The sequence below is a fragment of the Oncorhynchus kisutch genome, linkage group LG10 (assembly GCF_002021735.2).
Source record: "Oncorhynchus kisutch isolate 150728-3 linkage group LG10, Okis_V2, whole genome shotgun sequence".
Taxonomy (NCBI): Eukaryota; Metazoa; Chordata; class Actinopteri; order Salmoniformes; family Salmonidae; genus Oncorhynchus; species Oncorhynchus kisutch.
In genome coordinates, this window is record NC_034183.2 from 60218524 (window position 1) to 60240979 (window position 22456).

At 44.0% G+C, this 22456-nt stretch overlaps 4 protein-coding genes across 9 annotated transcripts; 2 read left to right on the forward strand and 2 right to left on the reverse strand.

Annotated features, from left to right (window-relative positions):
- Nucleotides 1-239: 239 nt before the first annotated feature.
- LOC116375747 (ubiquitin carboxyl-terminal hydrolase 37-like) lies at nt 240-4414 on the reverse strand. Of its 2 annotated transcripts, none has more exons than XM_031832814.1 (12): nt 4239-4414; nt 3915-4046; nt 2851-2989; nt 2587-2723; nt 2325-2418; nt 2149-2228; nt 1768-1905; nt 1591-1664; nt 1363-1430; nt 1142-1211; nt 902-1040; nt 240-686 (listed from the first exon to the last, which is right to left on the reverse strand). In XM_031832814.1, exons 1-12 carry the CDS (start codon nt 4331-4333, stop codon nt 581-583), a joined length of 1272 nt encoding a protein of 423 aa, XP_031688674.1. In that variant the 5' UTR covers nt 4334-4414; the 3' UTR covers nt 240-580. The 2 variants fall into 2 exon arrangements, with proteins under 2 accessions (XP_031688674.1, XP_031688675.1); XM_031832815.1 differs by having other exon boundaries at nt 571-731.
- Nucleotides 4415-6503: 2089 nt separating this feature from the next.
- On the forward strand, nt 6504-10074 carry LOC116375885 (myosin heavy chain, embryonic smooth muscle isoform-like). The gene is made up of 5 exons (XM_031834393.1): nt 6504-6918; nt 7226-7434; nt 7715-7823; nt 8105-8277; nt 8382-10074. Exons 2-5 carry the CDS (start codon nt 7226-7228, stop codon nt 8536-8538), a joined length of 648 nt encoding a protein of 215 aa, XP_031690253.1. The 5' UTR covers nt 6504-6918; the 3' UTR covers nt 8539-10074.
- Nucleotides 10075-11729: 1655 nt separating this feature from the next.
- On the reverse strand, nt 11730-20880 carry LOC116375884 (ubiquitin carboxyl-terminal hydrolase 37-like). 4 transcript variants are annotated; one of them, XM_031834389.1, is made up of 16 exons: nt 20771-20880; nt 18957-19531; nt 18780-18859; nt 18638-18680; nt 18341-18460; nt 17917-18048; nt 14700-14838; nt 14436-14572; nt 14174-14267; nt 13998-14077; nt 13657-13794; nt 13480-13553; nt 13253-13320; nt 12995-13064; nt 12755-12893; nt 12292-12540 (listed from the first exon to the last, which is right to left on the reverse strand). In XM_031834389.1, the coding sequence occupies exons 2-16, from the start codon at nt 19439-19441 to the stop codon at nt 12435-12437; spliced, it is 1905 nt and encodes a 634-aa protein (XP_031690249.1). In that variant the 5' UTR covers nt 19442-19531; nt 20771-20880; the 3' UTR covers nt 12292-12434. The 4 variants fall into 4 exon arrangements, 2 of the variants coding, with proteins under 2 accessions (XP_031690249.1, XP_031690250.1); XR_004211305.1 differs by lacking the exon at nt 13253-13320 and having other exon boundaries at nt 11730-12540; XR_004211304.1 differs by lacking the exon at nt 13253-13320 and having other exon boundaries at nt 12424-12540; nt 12979-13064.
- On the forward strand, nt 20828-22200 carry LOC116375886 (myosin heavy chain, embryonic smooth muscle isoform-like). Of its 2 annotated transcripts, XM_031834395.1 has the most exons (3): nt 20828-20943; nt 21172-21353; nt 21473-22200. In XM_031834395.1, the coding sequence occupies exons 2-3, from the start codon at nt 21181-21183 to the stop codon at nt 21627-21629; spliced, it is 330 nt and encodes a 109-aa protein (XP_031690255.1). In that variant the 5' UTR covers nt 20828-20943; nt 21172-21180; the 3' UTR covers nt 21630-22200. The 2 variants fall into 2 exon arrangements, with proteins under 2 accessions (XP_031690255.1, XP_031690254.1); XM_031834394.1 differs by lacking the exon at nt 20828-20943 and having other exon boundaries at nt 21000-21353.
- Nucleotides 22201-22456: the final 256 nt, after the last annotated feature.

Consider the following 22456-nt stretch of genomic DNA (forward strand, 5'->3'; position numbering starts at 1 on the left):
CCTGATGTCCAGGTGGTCTAGGGCAGCTTGGTGTCTAGGTGGTTTAGGGCAGTGTGATGTCCTAATGGTCTAGGATAGTCTGATGGTGGTCTAGGGCAGCTTGATGGTGGTCTAGGATAGTCTGATGGTGGTGTAGGGCAGCTTGATGGTGGTGTAGGGCAGCTTGATGGTGGTCTAGGGCAGCTTGATGGTGGTGTAGGGCAGCTTGATGGTGGTCTAGGGCAGCTTGATGGTGGTCTAGGGCAGCTTGATGGTGGTCTAGGATAGTGTGATGGTGGTGTAGGGCAGCTTGATCGTGGTGTAGGGAGGCTTGATGGTGGTCTAAGGCAGTTGATGGTGGTCTAAGGCAGCTTGATGGTGGTGTAGGGCAACTTGATGGTGGTCTAGGGCAGCTTGATGGTGGCATAGGGCAGCTTGATGGTGGAGTAGGGCAGTCTGATGGTGGTGTAGGGCAGCTTGATGGTGGTGATGGGCAGCCTGATGGTGGTCTAAGGCAGCTTTATGGTGGTCTAAGGCAGTTGATGGTGGTGTAGGGCAGCCTAATTCGATTATTCTGATGTTTCTTGGTGTGTGGTACGTGCTACTCCAGGTGGTCCCTGAGCGCTGTGCCTCTCCCTGAGTTTAATGATGGGTTCTCCTGGTGCTTCTCCTGGTAGTGAGGGGCCTGGTCTCCTTCACCTGCTCCACTTCAATGAGAAATGACAGGGAGATCTTACATGTACATACAATGTCTGAAAAATAACACATACAGAGGGATTACAGGTTAAAGGCATAACTCTTAATGCGTGGTCAATGAATCATCTTTCTAGCTTTGGTAAACACTTTTTTTTTCTTGATAACTCATTGTCGTCATTGACTCCATTTGTGACATTCTTCTCAAATTTGTGGCCTAGAGCCTTACCTGCAGACATAGAACAGGATGTAGGCAGTCTGTGCAATCTCCTTCAGCACAGTGGCCTCATCTGTCCTAAAGACATGTGCGTCATCCAGGCAGAGCCACCCACTGCCACGGCTGTCCAAAACATCACTGATGTAGTGGCCTAGGGAACAAGGGAAATAAAATAGAGTGTATATTAAGCTTTCATAATTGTGTGTGCGTGCCTGCATACCTGCGTGCCTGCATACCTGCGTGCCTGCATACCTGTATACATGTTGTCTCCCAGATGTGAGATCACACTTGACAATTTGTAGATATTGTCTGGCTGGTGTCTCTGTAAGGAAACACATTTAATAATAGGATTGTTATTTTGTCTACAGGATAGGGGTGCCTTCTGTTATTTTTCTCTCTCTCTCTCTCTCTCTCTCTCTCTCTCTCTCTCTCTCTCTATATCTCTCTCTCTCTCTCTCTCTCTCTCTCCTCACCACACCGGCTGCCTGCTGCTTTTTCTCACTGTCAGCTGGTTTCTCTAGCTGGTCAGAGGAATTTGAAGCTGGTGGGGGTATATCAAATATAGTGTAAATACAAACCAGAAAGTGAAGTGGAAACCCATCAACAAATATACTCTTAACTTCAGCTTCCGACTTGCTTTCCTCAACAGTCCTGTTTCATGAGAGGGTGTTCTGCATGAAGTCAGTAACACAATGTCTTACCTGGTCTATCAAGGGTGCCTTTCGGGGAGTTTGCAGGTGTGTTGTCCATGTTGTTTCTCCCCAGGGAGCTTGCCCTGTGTAAATTGATGGCATTGAAAATAAATATCTAGTGTGTGAAAATCATGGTGTGTGTTGGCTACTCAATGTGCAATGTGCCCAAACAGAGTGTAAACCAACCTGGCTCCATACTGGACATGGGCTGTCTTCCCACATACGGCTGGGAGGGTTATTTCTGCAGGGATGGACATGGGATCATCCAACTTCTCTGGCTCCCAGTCGCCTGCAGTAAATCGCTTGATATGAAGCATTAGGACCCTGCTCAGAGACAGACAGGCAGGCAGGCAGGCATTCACAAAGACAGACAGACAGACAGACAGACAGACAGACAGACAGACAGACAGACAGACAGACAGACAGACAGACAGACGGACGGACGGACGACCAGGCAGGCATTCACACAGACAAAGGAATCAGTCTTGTACTCAATTCAATAACCCAGTTTGGTGAGTTAGATCAGGACTGTCAATTGCAATCTGAGATGATGATGGGGGGACTCACCGGGGCAGCGTGAGGAAGTGCCTAGTCACAGATGCTGTGCTGCCTGAGCACACCCTGCATGCACACTCTAACGCAGATGGCTAGGTGACAAAGGATAGCAATACAATTATGAACATTATGACATTAATGATAGTGTTCCTTGACATACTAACTCTTGGTTTAAGCTAAGTGCTGACCTTAAAGTAGAGGTCCAGGCTGTGTGGCAGGTAATGGCTCAGGCTCAGTGACAGGTGATTATAATCCTCCTGACCATACACTATAACTCCACAGCTTCAGAAGTACGGAGAGAAATGCATCAGCTATCCAACACAAATCTTTTGATCCCTCTACACACTATCTTAATGCTTTACCTCTGTATCCTGCATGTTATGCTGACATTAAACCTCTTCACAAATGTGATGACATCAAGGTACACCGTATACAAATGACAGCTGTTACCTGGTGCAGGTACGGGAAGTCTTCAGCTTGAATTCTAACTGCTTCACGGGGCAGGTGTATGGCTCTGGTGAGCCCTTTAATGCCATACCCTCCTCCTTCAGCTGAAAGAGGAGGAGCAACACACATTCATGGGCATCCTAAGAGAAGAATGGGAAAGAAGCAGAAAATACATCAACAACTACAACTGAAACAGAGCTGAGGAAAAACACTGTCACGTGTCCCAGGTTTATTGTTAAGTGAGTCTTTTAGCAAATAATATCTTACCTGTTCATAGTCTTCCTCATAGTCTTCATTGACAACGGAGAGACAGCGCTTGACTGTTTGAAGGATTTTCTTATTTTCCTTGTTCTTAGCATTAACAGTGCCTCCAGAAAGCCTGGCCTGATGTAACTTGGCAAAGCAGCTGTGGAGGGAGACAAAGAGCATGCATTCAGGTTTCAATCTCTCACCTTGGCCACAGATTAGCTCTGTGCTTCTACTTGAGCTTCTGGTCAAATATGATTCAACTCATTCCTGACTGTGACAGGAAATCATCTCTGGTGTTAATCAGAAGCTGAGTTGGGTTTGTTTTTATCTTAAAAATCATGAGACACTAAGAGTGTACGAAGGACAATATATATCCATCCATCCATCCATCCATAGACAGATAGATAGATAGATAGATAGATAGATAGATAGATAGATAGATAGATAGATAGATAGATAGATAGATAGATAGATAGATAGATAGATAGATAGATAGATAGATAGATAGATAGATAGATAGATAGATAGATAGATAGATAGATAGATAGATAGATAGATAGATAGATAGATAGATAGATAGATAGATAGATAGATAGATAGATAGATAGATAGATAGATAGATAGATAGATAGATAGATAGATAGATAGATAGATAGATAGATAGATAGATAGATAGATAGATAGATAGATAGATAGATAGATAGATAGATAGATAGATAGATAGATAGATAGATAGATAGATAGATAGATAAATAGATAGATAGATGGATACATACAAACATACATACATACATATCACAGGAGGTTGGCACCTTAATTGGGGAGGACGGGTTCGTGGTAATGGCTGGAGCAGAATCAGTGAATATTTGAATGCTATCAAATATATCAAACATATCGTTTCCATGTGTTTTATGCCATTCCATTTGCTCCGTTTCAGACATCATTACAAGCCGTCCTCCCCTCAGCAGCTTCCACTGAGACATACATTGAGGCGGAACTTGTGTACTGTAACTATAAGCGTCTAAGTGGGTGGGTCAGTGTGTGTACAGGTGGGACAGGAGGGTGAGAGCGAGGCTGTATACCATAGCAGTTTAGAGGAGGGGGAGGAAATCCAGATGTTCTGCTGTCTCAGGATGTCTCTGCAAAATGCTGGCAGCCCCAGCAGGCACTGCAGAGCAGAGTTCATGAAGCAGGTGTTGCCAATATTAGGCAACCTGTAGGAAAGAAGCCATCAGTTACACACTAATATCTGAACAGTGGACCAAAGGTAAACTAATGAATGGATTTGTAAGGCATGAACACAAGATAACTCTGAGTACCACACTGAATTATTTAAAACAAAAAGCAGATCTCATAGATAAGAGTAGGTTTGTGTGTGTGTGTGTGTAGATGTGTGTGTGTTTTACCCGAGGAGCTTGGTGTTGTCTTCGCCCTCGCCTGTGCAGCTCTGCTCCCCCAGCTGGGTGCTACTCTTGCTGACCAGGTTGGGGAGGCAAGCCATGGCTTCCCGAGACCTGACCAATGGCCTGGAGGAAGAGAGACAGGGTAGAGGCCTCAGTAGCAGTAGCTCAACACCAATCGGTCTGTTTGAACACTGTTTTAATGTACAGGCATACATATATTCCTTACCATGTCATGGTGTGAGTGACCACTCTTATGTAGAGTTTAGTGAGATGATGGTGGCTATTGTATACAGTACTTACCTCTCCAAGGAGACAGAGGAAGTCTTCAGGTCAATGGAGGCCTCTGCAGAGAGAGACCGAGAGACAGAGAGCGGTAAGAGAGAAGCTTTGTCAAAGATGAATTGAGACAAATAGCACCAAAAAATGGCACCCGTTTACAGACCTGCGATGCCAACAAATAGGGGTACCATTCTCTTTGTCTGTGGAACAACTGCCCCCACCTCTTTGACCTCAGAGCTCATAAGATCTCTGTAAAGACACACAGACATATGCATTAGGTTAGCTATATTATATTGTCTTTTTCATTTCAATCTAATGGTGTTGGTTGGCATGAAATTTGATATCAGGCTGCAGTACCTGGCAGTCTCACTGTCTTTGTTGGTCTCTCCATGGTGGTCCAGGGGGTTTGGAGAGGAGGACTGGGGGGCAGGGGAGGAGGAGGAAAACTGAGTTGAGACAGCCAGGGAAACAGAAGAAGCACTAAAAGGGGAGGTGGTCTGTGATCCTTCCAATGAAGAAGAAGAAGAAGAAGAAGAAGAAGAAGAGAGAGATGACATGTGGAGAGAGGAGAGGGAAGAGAGGCCGAAGAACTTGAAGAGAGTCGAAGGGGATCTGACAGGGGATCCAGGGGGTGTGGGGGGTGAGGGAGTGCAGATTGGTGTTCGGCCAGACAAGGGGTCGAGGGGTGTCAGAGATGTTGTAGACGGTTTCAAATGGAAAGAAGAGACAAAGGAAGATTCAAGTTGGTGGTGATCCTTTACGTTCTTCTTCTCCCGGTTTTTCCAAACTGACGCAGTTACCATGCCGGCATCCAATGACGTCAGTTTGGGTGGGATTGGGAACGGCGATGGACAGCGGCTCCCAATCCCGAGGCGAACTCTGCACTTCTTTTTCTGTTTGGAGAAACATTATATATGTTATATTTGAACTAGCAGCAAATGTCACACCCAAACCACATGATCTGACCATAAAATAAAGAACTCGTCGCCCAATCATATTGAATTCTGTATCATAGGCTAACAAATAGCAAAAATACATGTTTATAAAAATAAAACCATTGTAACCATACAGTTATACCCTCTGTCCCAAATCCTGCCATTTGGCACAAATAAATAGACAATGAAACAACTAGTAATAGCTGAAAAGAATAGAATATACTCTAAATTGTAACAGAATTAGACAAATTCTAGCCCAGAATAGACACATACCTTTTTACAGCAACACAAACATCCCATTTCAGTGTATTTGTAGACTGTGCCTTATTTGACAGAACTTCAAAATATGTTGCCCATTTCACATTGTGATGTCATAAACCAAATTATGATGCGCCTATCTACGCGTTACCAGCATAAATAGCCAACAAATCTCACACACACCAAAATGTTGAAAAATTATTTACAAAATGAATTGATCGTGTATTCAGAGTTATTCCTATTTCATAAAATATACAAAATAACTAGATTCTTGCCAATACACCTGTTTTTTATTGAGAAAACATTGGGTTATCTTTCTCCCACGCTCCCTGGGCCACTGACGTGTGATTGTATGGGATATGGGAAGAGACTAGGACATTCAAAGTAACGTTACTGTCTATCAAAATCAAAACAACTTTTATTGGCCAAGTGGCCTACATTCACACATTCACAGAATTTGACTCGATGAATTGGTGCTGCCATTAATAGACAAACGTAAAGACACATTTACAGCCTATACAATATACAGTAAACATAAAACATATTTATTAGCTTCTATCTTCTTAAGATACTTTAGAGTAACATTTTATTATTGTCACGTTCTGACCTTAGTTCCTTTGTTTTGTCTTTTGTTTTAGTATGGTCAGGGCGTGAGTTGGGTGGGTTGTCTGTGTTAGTTTTTCTATGTATTTCTATTTCTGTATTTGGCCTGATATTGTTCTCAATCAGAGGCAGCTGTCAATCGTTGTCCCTGATTGAGAACCATATTTAGGTAGCCTGTTTTCCTTTGTGTTTTGTGGGTGGTTATTTTCAGTCTTTGTGTGTCTGCACCAGACAGAACTGTTTCGGTTATCACTTTGTTGTTTTGTATTTTGAAGTGTTCTTTCATCATTAAATAAGATGAACACTTACCACGCTGTGCTTTGGTCCTCTCCTCCTTCCACCTACGAGGAGAATCGTTACAATTATGGAATGTAAAATGCCTATTCCACTTCAGTTGACTCTGGTCTGATACAGATCGAACATAGCTTTGCAATGGCTGTTAGGAGGACCTTTGAAAAGGAGAGCTGCACACTCTAGCGCAGACTCAGTCATTTAATAACCTAATATCCAACCTTTCCGACCGACAAGCTGTCTTCATCAGCGTATACTGTTAGGAGCACCTTAACACAGATGGATCTATTAATCTCTGACCGTACCTCATTGAAAAGGTGCCACTCTGCCTAGTGACTGTAAACTAAACAAAAATACTAACGTTAGTACATTTGTTGTATATTTGCTGTTCTGTAAACCCAGTTGGTCACTACCACACCAGTCACAACTGTCAACAGATCATTACATAAATGCAAAGCATCATTTGTTCTCGCAGAGTAGATTGTAGATCCGACTACCACCAGGGAACAATCCATTATTCAGCCCTACCATAAAAAATACTCTTATCTTTCTCTCACTTTCCCCTCTCTCCTTCATTCCCTGTTTTCCTCTCTCCACCTCTCTCTTCCCCCTCTCCTCCCCCAGATGGACACCCTGACCCTGGAGCTTGTGGCAGAGCGCAGCATGACCCAGAAGAGTGAGAATGCGCGCCAGCAGCTGGAGAGGCAGAACAAGGTCTTGCGGGCCAAGCTGGGTGAGCTGGAGGGCTCCGTGAAGTGCCGGTTCAAGGCCTCCATCACCGCCCTGGAGGCCAAGATACTGCAGCTGGAGGAGCAGCTGGAGCAGGAGGCTAGGTGAGAAACACAGCAACTCTCTTATAACAACTCCATATCTTATTAGACAAGGTGAAATAGGAGACCAAGACTCAGGAGTTCATGAGGGCCTTAGAACAAGCTCAGCCCGTTGGAAGAGAGGTTCTTGAATGTGATCTAAATGTTAATGTGATCAATGTAATGAGTCAAAAGCAATCTTAAGAGATGTACTTGAAGATCTATGACTGACAGCCTTTGTTACAGTGCGGTTCCTGTGGTGCTCTAACTGTCCTATGACCTCATTCCTCTGTCCTCCTATCAGGGAGCGAGCAGCGGCCAATAAGCTTGTGAGACGGACAGAGAAGAAGCTGAAGGAGGTGTGCATGCAGGTGGAGGACGAGCGCCGCCATTCCGACCAGTACAAGGAACAGGTGAGGAGCTTGTCACGGAAGTTTGGACGTCCCAGATATTATGTACATATGTACAATATGTAACTTTTTGGGAGACTTAACCAAATTAACATAGACATTTGAGTTATAGATATTTGCAAAGGTGGGCCAGGATTGGATAGGTGTGAAGATTTAGGATTGAAGTCTTTCCTAGAGTAGGTTATTTCCAGTAACCACTGGACCATAGGACTGCTGAGTATGGTAAGTATTAGTATTGACTGTTCATCATTGTTGATGTCTGTTGTGACTCCTGGCTGGGTCAGATGGAGAAGGCCAACTCTCGCATGAAGCAGCTGAAGAGGCAGCTTGAGGAGGCTGAGGAGGAGGCCACACGTGCCAACGCCTACCGCAGGAAGCTGCAGAGGGAGCTGGACGATGCAACTGAGAGCAGCGAGGGTCTCAGCCGTGAGGTCAACACACTCAAGAGCCGACTCAGGTATTTAGAGTCCCCCCCCACACACACACAAACAGATGTGTATATTGGCCAAATTGATGGTCCTCGTTAATAATACCTCTCCTGGCCCCCTCTGTCCCCTGCAGGCGTGGAGGCCCCATCAGTTTCTCCTCCAGCCGCTCAGGCAGGCGTCAGCTGCAGGTGGAGGGAACATCGCTCGACCTCCTATCCGACGATGAGGTGGAAAACAAGACCACGGACGCCAATGCCAACGAGACGCCAGCAGCTCCCCAACCAGAGTAGACGGTCTCCCTCAAGCCCACACGCAGCATGGCCTCCGCCCCCACAAACCTTACCCCTGTCCTCCTAACCCCAGACACCAGCAGTGGACCCCACTACTCTGCCTTACCCCTCTATGGCAAGCTGCAGGGCCAAGCAAATCCATCATCTCCTCTATATGAATATACCGCACATCCAGCCTTGGATTCGTTTTTAACATCAATTGCAGATAAAAGTGCATTTAAATTGCATAGGCGTCTGAGTGTGCATAGGCACTCGAAAACAAATAGCAGGAGTTTACCATAATTATGTTAAGCTACTTCCCTGGAACAGCCATTAGAATCAAACAGCCCTCTTGCTAGAATTAACCTCTGTCATTTCAGCTGGTTTACTGGCACACAGGTGGACGACTGCACACAAGTCGGTAAAAACATGTGTCTTTCATGATTGTACAGTATTGGACCAGGAAATGTAAAACAAAGCACAGCATAAGCGAGGGAATTATTTTTAAATGGTAGCCTAAATGATGATCCCACCAAATGTTTTCATCAAAACCACCACTGTCATAGAGATACTGCAATCCACTTAGTTTAGTATAAAAATAACTAGGTGAATAACTCCTTAGTAGAAGGTTGGTAGTAAATTAGATTGTACCACGCCATGTTGCCTCAGCATTCCCCCTATATATATGACCAGCAAAAGACCCTGTTAACTTTACCAATATAACCTTGTCCAATAACCCACCATTTTATATTTGACATATCAATCTACTTTAAGTGGTGTACGATAATGTGTGGAATTAGGTTTGTCAGACTTGGAGCAAAGGCCCTTTTTTTAGGAAGACAGCCCAAATGTGTGCTTGACATACTATAATATTGCTATGTATAATTCTGGCTATTCAGTTATGTTTTCTGTACCATGTACAAAATACTTAACTCAAAAAGGTCTCTTTGACATCTCGTGTCACCTTAATTTCAATACATTACAAATGGCTGAATAATATTAGCATGATTTACAGAAGGGTAATTCATGTTTTATTGAGTGTTAGAGCGTTGGTTTTAATTCAGTGGTTCAGGGTAGAGCAATCGATCAATTTGAATATGCACACTTGTTGATGCCTTGATTATTAAATGTTAAACATAAATGACCATTTTGTAAATGACTAATTACATATTTGAGGTCTTTATTATTATTTTAAACCAGAACAAATTGGGGGGAAAAAGGTTTATCTGTTTCTTTTGAAAGACAATAAAGACATGAGGGGAAAAAGTGTATCGTGTTTGAACCAGTTTCATAGCTTTAGTGTCATATTATACCATAAGCACCTCTCCCATCGTGTTGGTGTGAACCAGTGTTATAACAGAATGATTTATGGAGCCTTCTGTCTGCCAGGCAGAAAGTAGGATTTCATTGGGTTCAAAGCTTTAACATCCTGAAGGTTGTTATTATTAGTGGACTGGCTGTTGACGACCAGGTATTCATCATCTCCTTTTATTTCTTGTATTTCTAGACTTTTTTTGTTGTTGTTTGTAAAAGACCAATAAACACATCCATTATAGAAAATATTTTTTTTCTTCTATATTTCTTGTGCAACACATTGATGTCCTCTTAGTCTTTCCCACAGTAGTTGTAGGTCAAGACTGTCTCCAAACTGATATGTGATGTATGGTCTATGTTACATTGCCATTCATTGTTCCCTTACTTCATTGTATTTGTGGTTATATTAAAACCCTGAGGGAGTGCGTAGATAGACTGTGCACAGACAAACAATATTGTTGTAATATTAACTATTTCCTCTTTTTACGCAACATGAATGAATGATAGAGATTGCCTCTTATACAGTGCATTCAGAACGTATTCACACCCCTTGACTTTTTCCACATGTTATGTTACAGCCTTATTCAAAATGGATCTAAAAAATCATCAATCTACACACAATACCCCATAATGACAAAGTGAAGACAGGTTTTTAGACATTGTAGCAAATGTATACAAAATAAAAACAGAAATACTTGTACATGATTGTACATGATTTGAAAAGGCACACAGCCATCTATATAAGGTCCCAGTTCACAGTGCATGTCAGAACAAAAACCAAACCATGAGGTTGAAGGAATTGTCCTCCATCATTCCTAAATGGAAGAAGTTTGGAACCCCAAAGACTCCTAGAGCTGGCCGCCTGACCAAACTGAGCTATCAGGAACCTGATGGTCACTATGACAGAGCTCCAGATTTCCTCTGTGGAGATTAGAGAAACCTCCAGGACAACCATCTCTGCAGCACTCCACCAATCAGGTCTTTATGGTAGAGTGGCCAGACTGAAGCCACTTCTCAGTAAAAGGCACATGACAGCACGCTTGGAGTTTGCCAAAAGCCACCTAAAGACTCTCAGACTATGAGAATCAAGATTCTTGAACTCTTTGGCCTGAATGCCAAGCGCCATGTCTGGAGGAAACCTGGCACCATTTCTACGGTGAAGCATGGTGGTGGCAGCATCATGCTGTGGGGATGTTTTTCAGCAGCAGGGACTGGTAGACTAGTCAGAATCGAGGGAAAGATGAATGGCACAAAGCACAGAGAGATGCTTGATGAAAACCAGCTCCAGAGTGTTCAGGATCTCAGACTGGGGCGAAGGTTCACCTTCCAACAGGACAACGACCCTTAGCACACAGCCAAGACAACGCAGGTGTGGCTTGGGGACAAGTCTCTGAATGTCCTTGAGTGGCCCAGCCAGAGCCCGGACTTGAACCTGATTGAACATCTCTGGAGACCTGAAAATAGCTGTGCAGCGATGCTCCCCATCCAACCTGACAGAGCTTGAGAGGATCTGCAGAGAAGAATGAGAGAAACTCCCCAAATACAGATGTGCTAAGCTTATAGTGTCATACCCAAGAAAACTTGAGGCTGTAATCGCTGCCAAAGGTGCTTCAACAAAGTACTGAGTAAAGGGTCTGAATTCTTATGTATATGTGATAGTTTAGCTTTATGTTTCCTTGAAAAATTTGCAAAAAAATCTAAAAACCTGTTTTTGCTGTCATTATGGGGTAGATTGATGAGAAGAAGAAAAAAATAATTAATCCATTTTAGAATAAGGCTGTAACTTAACTAAATGTGGAACAAGTCAAGGGATCTGAATACTTTCTGAATGCACTGTAGGTACATTTATTCACTACCATGTACAGTAAAAGAACATTAATTGCACTCGGTCGGTGAGATGTTTTATATTTATATAATTGTAAACATACAGTAGATGGCCTAGAGTGGGTACATGCTTTGTGGTGTAGGCTGTTTCTTCTGGTGGTCTAGGGCAGCCTGGTGGTCTAGGGCACCCTGATGTCCAGGTGGTCTAGGGCAGCCTGGTGTTCTGGTGGTCTAGGGCAGCCTGGTGTTCTGGTGGTCTAGTGCAGCTTGGTGTCTAGGTGGTTTAGGCCAGCGTGATGTCCTAATGGTCTAGGATAGTCTGATGGTGGTATAGGGCAGCTTGATGGTGGTGTAGGGATAATTGATGGTGGTCTAGGGCAGCTTGATGGTTGTCTAGGGCAGCTTGATGGTGGTGTAGGGCAGCTTGATGGTGGTGTAGGGCAGCTTGATGGTGGTGTAGGGCAGCTTGATGGTGGTGTAGGGCAGCTTGATGGGGGTCTAGGGCAGCTTGATGGGGGTCTAGGGCAGCTTGATGGTGGTCTAGGGCAGCTTGATGGTGGTGTAGGGCAGCTTCATGGGGGTCTAGGGCAGCTTGATGGTGGAGTAGGGCAGCTTGATGGTGGTGTAGGGCAGCTTGATGGTGGTCTAGGGCAGCTTGATGGTGGAGTAGGGCAGTCTGATGGTGGTCTAGGGCAGCTTGATGGTGGTCTAAGGCAGTTGATGGTGGTGTAGGGCAGCCTAATTCGATTAATCTGATGTTTCTTGGTGTGTGGTAGGTGCTACTCCAGGTGGTCCCTGAGCGCTGTGCCACTCCCTGAGTTTAATGATGGGTTCTCCTGGTCCTTCTCCTGGTAGTGAGGGGCCTGGTCTCCTTCACCTGCTCCACTTTAATGAGAAATGACAGGGAGATCTTACATGTACATACAATGTCTGAAAAATAACACATACAGAGGGATTACAGGTTAAAGGGATAACTCTTAATGCGTGGTCAATGAATCATCTTTCTAGCTTTGGTAAACACTTTTTTTTCTTGATGACTCATTGTCGTCATTGACTCCATTTGTGACATTCTTCTCATATTTGTGGCCTAGAGCCTTACCTGCAGACATAGAACAGGATGTAGGCAGTCTGTGCAATCTCCTTCAGCACAGTGGCCTCATCTGTCCTCAAGACATGTGCGTCATCCAGGCAGAGCCACCCACTGCCACGGCTGTCCAAAACATCACTGATGTAGTGGCCTAGGGAACAAGGGAAACAAAATAGAGTGTACATTAAGCTTTCATAATTGTGTGTGCGTGCCTGCATACCTGCGTGCCTGCCTACCTGCATGCCTGCATACCTGTATACATGTTGTCTCCCAGATGTGAGATCACACTTGACAATTTGTAGATATTGTCTGGCTGGTGTCTCTGTAAGGAAACACATTTAATAATAGGATTGTTATTTTGTCTACAGGATAGGGGTGCCTTCTATAACTGCCTTATCTTGATCCGCCCACTATCTCAACTGGATCTAATTATCTGTTCTTTATTTCTCTCTCTCTCTCTCTCTCTCTCTCTCTCTCTCTCTCTCTCTCTCTCTCTCTCTCTCTCCTCACCACAGCGGCTGCCTGCTGCTTTTTCTCACTGTCAGCTGGTTTCTCTAGCTGGTCAGAGGAATTTGAAGCTGGTGGGGGTATATCAAATATAGTGTAAATACAAACCAGAAAGTGAAGTGGAAACCCATCAACAAATATACTCTTAACTTCAGCTTCCCACTTTTTTCCTCAACAGTCCTGTTTCATGAGAGGGTGTTCTGCATGATGTCAATAACACAATGTCCTACCTGGTCTATCAAGGGTGCCTTTCGGGGAGTTTGCAGGTGTGTTGTCCATGTTGTTTCTACCCAGGGAGCTTGCCCTGTGTAAATTGATGGCATTGAAAATAAATATCTAGTGTGTGAAAATCATGGTGTGTGTTGGCTACTCAATGTGCAATGTGCCCAAACAGAGTGTAAACCAACCTGGCTCCAGACTGGACATGGGCTGTCTTCCCACATACGGCTGGGAGGGTTATTTCTGCAGGGATGGACATGGGATCATCCACCTTCTCTGGCTCCCAGTCACCTGCAGTAAATCGCTTGATATGAAGCATTAGGACCCTGCTCAGAGACAGACAGGCAGGCGGGCAGGCATTCACAAAGACAGACAGACAGACAGACAGACAAACATTCACATACACAGACGAGCAGGCAGGCGTTCACACAGACAAAGGAATCAGTCTTGTACTCAAATCAATAACCCAGTTTGGTGAGTTAGATCAGGACTGTCAATTGTAATCTGAGATGATGATGGAGGGACTCACCGGGGCAGCGTGAGGAAGTGCCTAGTCACAGATGCCGTGCTGCCTGAGCACACCCTGCATGCACACTCTAACGCAGATGGCTAGGTGACAAAGGATAGCAATACAATTATGAACATTATGACATTAATGATAGTGTTCCTTGACATACTAACTCTTGGTTTAAGCTAAGTGCTGACCTTAAAGTAGAGGTCCAGGCTGTGTGGCAGGTAATGGCTCAGGCTCAGTGACAGGTGATTATAATCCTCCTGACCATACACTATAACTCCACAGCTTCAGAAGTACGGAGAGAAATGCATCAGCTATCCAACACAAACCTTTTGATCCCTCTACACACTATCTTAATGCTTTACCTCTGTATCCTGCATGTTATGCTGACATTAAACCTCCTCACAAATGTGATGACATCAAGGTACACCGTATACAAATGACAGCTGTTACCTGGTGCAGGTACGGGAAGTCTTCAGCTTGAATTCTAACTGCTTCACGGGGCAGGTGTATGGCTCTGGTGAGCCCTTTAATGCCATACCCTCCTCCTTCAGCTGAAAGAGGAGGAGCAACACACATTCATGGGCATCCTAAGAGAAGAATGGGAAAGAAGCAGAAAATACATCAACAACTACAACTGAAACAGAGCTGAGGAAAAACACTGTCACGTGTCCCAGGTTTATTGTTAAGTGAGTCTTTTAGCAAATAATATCTTACCTGTTCATAGTCTTCCTCATAGTCCTCATTGACAACGGAAAGACAGCGCTTGACTGTTTGAAGGATTTTCTTATTTTCCTTGTTCTTAGCATTAACAGTGCCTCCAGAAAGCCTGGCCTGATGTAACTTGGCAAAGCAGCTGTGGAGGGAGACAAAGAGCATGCATTCAGGTTTCACTCTCTCACCTTGGCCACAGATTAGCTCTGTGCTTCTACTTTAGCCTCTGATCAAATATGATTCAACTGATTCCTGGCTGTGACAGGAAATCATCTCTGGTGTTAATCAGAAGCTGAGTTGGGTGTGGTTTTATCTTAAAAATCATATGAGGCACTAAGAGTGTACGAAGGACAATATAAATCCATCCATCCTACATACTTACATTCATACATACATACAGTGGGGCAAAACATTATTTAGTCAGCCACCAATTGTGCATGTTCTCCCACTTATAAAGATGAGAGAGGCCTGTAATTTTCATCATAGGTACAGTTCAACTATGACAGACAAAATGAGAAATAAAATCCAGAAAATCACTTTGTAGGATTTTTTATGAATTTATTTGCAAATTATGGTGGAAAATAAGTATTTGGTCAATAACAAAAGTTTATCTCAAAACTTTGTTATATACCCTTTGTTGGCAATGACAGAGGTCAAACGTTGTCTGTAAGTCTTCATAAGGTTTTCATACACTGTTTCTGGTATTTTGGTCCATTCCTCCATGCAGATCTCCACTAGAGCAATGATGTTTTGGGGCTGTTGCTGGGCAACACAGACTTTCAACTCCCTCCAAAGATTTTCTATGGGGTTGAGATCTGGAGACTGGCTAGGCCACTCCAGGACCTTGAAATGCTTCTTACGAAGCCACTCCTTCGTTGCCCAGGCGGTGTGTTTGGGATCATTGTCATGCTGAAAGACCAAGCCACGTTTAATCTTCAATGCCCTTGCTGATGGAAGGAGGTTTTCACTCAAAATCTCATGATACATGGCCCCATTCATTCTTTCCTTTACACAGATCAGTCGTCCTGGTCCCTTTGCAGAAAAACATGCTTCACAGTAGGTATGGTGTTCTTTGGATGCAACTCAGCATTTTGGTTTCATCTGACCATATGACATTCTCCCAATCTTCTTCTGGATCATCCAAATGCTCTCTAGCAAACTTCAGACGGGCCTGTACATGTACTGGCTTAAGCAGGTGGACACGTCTGGCACTGCAGGATTTGAGTCCCTGGCGGCGTAGTGTGTTACTGATGGTAGGCTTTGTTACTTTGGTCCCAGCTCTCTGCAGGTCATTCACTAGGTGGGGGACCTAGTGAATGACCTGCAGAGAGCTGGGACCAAAGTGTGGTACTGGGATTTTTACTCACTGTTCTTGTGATCATTTTGACCCCACGGGTGAGATCTTGCGTGGAGCCCCAGATTGAGGGAGATTATCAGTGGTCTTGTATGTCTTCCCTTTCCTAATAATTGCTCCCACAGTTGATTTCTTCAAACCAAGCTGCTTACCTATTGCAGATTCAGTCTTCCCAGCCTGGTGCAGGTCTACAATTTTGTTTCTGGTGTCCTTTGACAGCTCTTTGGTCTTGGCCATAATGGAGTTTGGAGTGTGACTGTTTGAGGTTGTGGACAGGTGTCTTTTATACTGATAACAAGTTCAAACAGGTGCCATTAATACAGGTAACGAGTGGAGGACAGAAGAGCCTCTAAAATAAGAGGTTACAGGTCTGTGAGAGCCAGAAATCTTGCTTGTTAGTAGGTGACCAAATACTTATTTTCCACCATAATTTGCAAATAAATTCATAAAAATTCGTACAATGTGATTTTCTGGATTTTTTTTCTGTCATAGTTGAAGTGTACCTATGATGAAAATTACAGGCCTCTCCCATCTTTTTAAGTGGGAGAACTTGCACAATTGGTGGCTGACTAAATACTTTTTTGCCCCACTGTACATAAATACATGCATACATACATACATACATACATACATACATACATACATACATACATACATACATACATACATACATACATACATACATACATACATACATACATACATACATACATACACACACACATACATACATACATACAGTATACTGAACAAAAATATAAATGCAACATGTGAAGTATTGGTCCCATGTTTCATGAGCTGAAATAAAAGATCCTATACATTTTCCATACGCACAAAAAAGCTTATTTCTGTGCACAGATTTGTTTGCATATCTGTTAGTGAGCATTTATCCTTTGCCAAGATAATCCATCCACCTGACAGGTGGCATATCAAGAAGCTGATTAAACAGCATGATCATTACACAGGTGCACCTTGTGCTGAGGACAATAAAAGGCCACTCTAAAATGTGCAGTTTTGTTACACAACACAATACCACAGATGTCTCAGGTTTTGAGGGAGTGTGCAATTAGCATGCTGACAGCAGGAATCTCCACCAGAGCTATTGCCAGAGAATTGAATGTTCATTTCTATACCATAAGCCATCTCCAACATTGTTTTAGAAAATTTAGCAGTATGTCCAACCGGCCTCCCAACCGCAGACCACGTGTAACCACACAAGCCCAGGACCTCCATATCCAGCTTCTTCACCTGCGGCATCGTCTGAGGGGGTGCTGAGGAGTACTTCTGTCTGTAATAAAGCTCTTTTGTGGGGAAATCTCATTCTGATCGGCTGCGCCTAACTCCCCAGTGGGTGGGCCTATGCCCTCCCAGCCCCACCCATGGCTGCACCCTTGCTCAGTCGTGAAATCCATAGATTATGGCCTAATGAATTTATTTCAATAGACTAATTTCCTTATATGAATTGTAACTGAGTAAAATCTTTGAAATTGTTGCATGTTGCGTTTATATTTTTGTTTAGCACACATACATAAATAGATAAATACATACATAGATAAATAGATAAATACATACATACATACATACCACAGGAGGTTGATGGCACCTTAATTGGGGAGGACGGGTTCGTGGTAATGGCTGGAGCGGAATCAGTGGAATGCTATCAAATATATCAAACATATAGTTTCCATGTGTTTGATGCCATTCCATTTGTTCCGTTTCAGACATCATTACGAGCCGTCCTCCCCTCAGCAGCCTCCACTGACACATACATCGAGGCGGAACTTGTGTACTGTAACTATAAGCGTCTAGGTGGGTGGGTCAGTGTGTGTACAGGTGGGACAGGAGGGTGAGAGCGAGGCTGTATACCATAGCAGTTTAGAGGAGGGGGAGGAACTCCAGATGTTCTGCTGTCTCAGGATGTCTCTGCAAAATGCTGGCAGCCCCAGCAGGCACTGCAGAGCAGAGTTCATGAAGCAGGTGTTGCCAATATTAGGCAACCTGTGGGAAAGAAGCCATCAGATACACACTAATATCTGAACTGTGGACCAAAGGTAAAGTAATGAATGTATTTGTAAGGCATGAACACAAGATAACTCTGAGTACCACACTGAATTATTTAAAACAAAAAGCAGAGCTCAGAGATAAGAGTAGGTGTGTGTGTGTGTGTGTGTGTGTGTGTGTGTGTGTGTGTGTGTGTGTGTGTGTGTGTGTGTGTGTGTGTGTGTGTGTGTGTGTGTGTGTGTGTGTGTGTGTGTGTGTGTGTGTGTGTGTGTGTGTGTGTTTGTTTTACCCGAAGAGCTTGGTGTTGTCTTCGCCCTCGTCTGTGCAGCTCTGCTCCCCCAGCTGGGTGCTACTCTTGCTGACCAGGTTGGGGAGGCGAGCCATGGCTTCCCGAGACCTGACCAATGGCCTGGAGGAAGAGAGACAGGGTAGAGGCCTCAGTAGCAGTAGCTCAACACCAATCCGTCTGTTTGAACACTGTTTTAATGTACAGGCATACATATATTCCTTACCATGTCAGGGTGTGAGTGACCACTCTTATGTAGAGTTGAGTGAGATGAAGGTGGCTATTGTCTACAGTACTTACCTCTCCAAGGAGACAGAGGAAGCCTTCAGGTCAATGGAGGCCTCTGCAGAGAGAGACAGAGAGACGGAGAGCGGTAAGAGAGAAGCTTTGTCAAAGATGAATTGAGAAAAATAGCACCAAAAAATGGCACCCGTTTACAGACCTGCAATGCCAGCAAATAGGGGTATCATTCTCTTTGGAACAACTGCTCCCACCTCTTTGACCTCAGAGCTCATAAGATCTCTGTAAAGACACACAGACATATGCATTAGGTTAGCTATATTATATTGGCTTTTTCATTTCAATGGTTGGCATGAAATGTGATATCAGGCTGCAGTACCTGGCAGTCTCACTGTCTTTGTTGGTCTCTCCATGGTGGTCCAGGGGGTTTGGAGAGGAGGACTGGGGGGCAGGGGAGGAGACGTGGGTTGTGGAGGAAGGGCAGGCAGGACTGGGGGGAGTGGCAGAGGAGGAAAACTGAGTTGAGACAGCCAGGGAAACAGAAGATGCACTAAAAGGGGAGGAGGTCTGTGATCCTTCCTCTGAAGAAGAAGAAGAAGAAGAAGAAGAGAGAGATGACATGTGGAGAGAGGAGAGGCAAGAGAGGCCGAAGAACTTGGAGAGAGTGGAAGGGGATCTGGCAGGGGATCCAGGGGGTGAGGGGGATGGAGTGCCGATTGGTGTTCGGCCAGACAAGGGGTTGAGGGGCGTCAGAGATGTTGTAGACGGTTTCAAATGGAAAGAAGAGACAAAGGAAGAATCAAGTTGGTCGTGATCCTTTACGTTCTTCTTCTCCCGGTTTTTCCAAACTGACGCAGTTACCATGCTGGCATCCAATGACGTCAGTTTGGGTGGGATTGGGAACGGCGATGGACAGCGGCTCCCAATCCCGAGGCGAACTCTGCACTTCTTTTTCTGTTTGGAGAAACATTATATATGTTATATTTGAACTAGCAGCAAATGTCACAAATTGCCTAGTAATATAAAGGTAAAATAAAAAAAATAAACATTATCTGACCATAAAATAAAGAATTTGTCGCCCAATCATATTGAATTCTGTATCATAGGCAGACAAATAGCAAAAATAAAACCATTGTAACCATCATACAGTTATACCCTCTGTCCCAAATCCTGCCATTTGGCACACATAAATAGACAATGAAACAACTAGGAATAGCTGAAAAGAATAGAATATACTCTAAAGCGTAACAGAATTAGACAAATTCTAGCCCAGAATAGACATATACCTTTTTACAGCAACACAAACATCCCATTTCAGTGTATTTGTAGACTATGCCTGGGTTTGCAGAACATCAAAATATGTTGCCTATTTCACATTGTGATGTCATAAACCAAATGATGATGCGCCTGTCTATGCGTTACCAGCGTAAATAGCCAACAAATCACACACACCAAAATGTTGAAAAATAATTAACAAAATGAATTTATCGTGTATTCAGAGTTGGGATATGGGAAGAGTCTAGGACATTCGAAGTAACGTTACTGTCTATCAGAATCAAAACAACTTTTATTGGCCAAGTGGCCTACATTCACACATTCACAGAATTTGACTCGATGAATTGGTGCTGCCAGCAATAGACAAACGTAAAGACACATTTACAGCCTATACAATATACAGTAAACATAAAACATATTTATTAGCTTCTATCTTCTTAAGATACTTGAGAGTAACATTTTATTATGGAAAGTAAAATGCCTATTTCACTTCAGTTGACGATCATCTGATACAGATCGAACGTAGCTTTGCAATGGTTGTTAGGAGGACCTTTGAAATAGAAAAGGAGAGCTGGACACTCTAACTCAGACTCAATAATTTAATAACCTAATATTGTCACGTTCTGACCTTTATTTCCTTGTTTGTCATTATTTAGTATGGTCAGGGCGTGAGTTGGGGTGGGCAGTCTATGTTTGTTTTTCTATGATTTGGGGATTTCTATGTTTCGGCCTAGTATGGTTAGTTGTCTCTGATTGAGAATCATACTTAGGTAGCCTGGGTTGCACTGTTTGTTTGTGGGTGATTGTTTGTTTCAGCGCAGTTCGCATTAGCGTCACGGTTGTTATTTCGTTTATTGTTTTTGTATAGGGTTTTAGTGTTCAGTGTTTTCTTTATTAAAATTAATGATGAACACATACCACGCCGCATTTTGGTCCTCCGATCCATCTCGCCTCTCCTCTTCAGATGAAGAGGACGACCGTGACAAATATCCAACCTTTCCGACCGACAAACTGTCTTCATCAGCGTATACCGTCAGGAGCACCTTAACACAGATGGATATATTAATCTCTGACCGTACCTCATTGAAAAGGTGCCACTCGCCTCCCGGTTGGCGCAGTACTGTACTGCAGCGCCAGCTGTGCCATCAGAGACTCTGGGTTCGCGCCCAGGCTCTGTCGTAACCGGCAGCGACCGGGAGGTCCATGGGGCGACGCAGAATTGGCCTAGCGTCGTCCAGTAACCACTGGACCATAGGACTGCTGAGTATTGTAAGTATTAGTATTGACTGTTCATCATTGTTGTCTGTTGTGACTCCTAGCTGGGTCAGATGGAGAAGGCCAACTCTTGCATGAAGCAGCTGAAGAGGCAGCTTGAGGAGGCTGAGGAGGAGGCCACACGTGCCAACGCCTACCACAGGAAGCTGCAGAGGGAGCTGGACGATGCCACTGAGGCCAGCGAGGGTCTCAGACGTGAGGTCAACACACTCAAGAGCCGCCTCAGGTATTTAGAGCCCCCCCCACACACACACACACACACAAACAGTTGTGTATATTGGCCAAATTGATGGTCCTCGTTACTAATACCTCTCCACCTCTCCTGGCCCCCTCTGTCCCCTGCAGGCGTGGAGGCCCCATCAGTTTCTCCTCCAGCCGCTCAGGCAGGCGTCAGCTGCAGGTGGAGGGAACATCGCTCTACCTCCTATCTGACAATGAGGTGGAAAACAAGACCACGGACGCCAATGCCAACGAGACGCCAGCAGCTCCCCAACCAGAGTAGACGCGCTCCCTCCAGCCCACACGCAGCATGGCCTCTGCCCCCACAAACCTTACCCCTGTCCTCCTAACCCCAGACACCAGCAGTGGACCCCACTACTCTGCCTTACCCTTCTATGGCAAGCTGCAGGGCCAAGCAAATCCATCATCTCCTCTATATGAATATACCGCACATCCAGCCTTGGATTCATTTTTAACATCAATTGCAGATAAAAGTGCATTTAAATTGCATAGGCGTCTGAGTGTGCATAGGCACTCGAAAACAAGTAGCAGGAGTTTACCATAATTATGTTAAGCTACTTCCCTGGAACAGCCATTAGAATCAAACAGCCCTCTTGCTAGAATTAACCTCTGTCATTTCAGCTGGTTTACTGGCACACAGGTGGACGACTCACACAAGTCGGTAAAAACATGTCTTTCATGATTGTACAGTATTGGACCAGGAAATGTAAAACAAAGCACAGCATAAGCGAGGGAATTATTTTTAATTGGTAGCCTAAATGATGATCCCACCAAATGTTTTCATCAAAACCACCACTGTCATAGAGATACTGCAATCCACTTAGTTTAGTATATAAATAACTGTGAATAACTCTTTGGTAGCAGGTTTGTAGTAAATTAGATTGTACCATGCCATGTTGCCTCAGCATTCCCCCTATATATATGACCAGCAAAAGACCCTGTTAACTTTACCAATATAACCTTGTCCAATAACCCACCATTTTATATTTGACATATCAATCTACTTTAAGTGGTGTACGATAATGTGTGGAATTAGGTTTGTCAGACTTGGAACAAAGGCCCTTTTTTCAGAAAGACAGCCCAAATGTG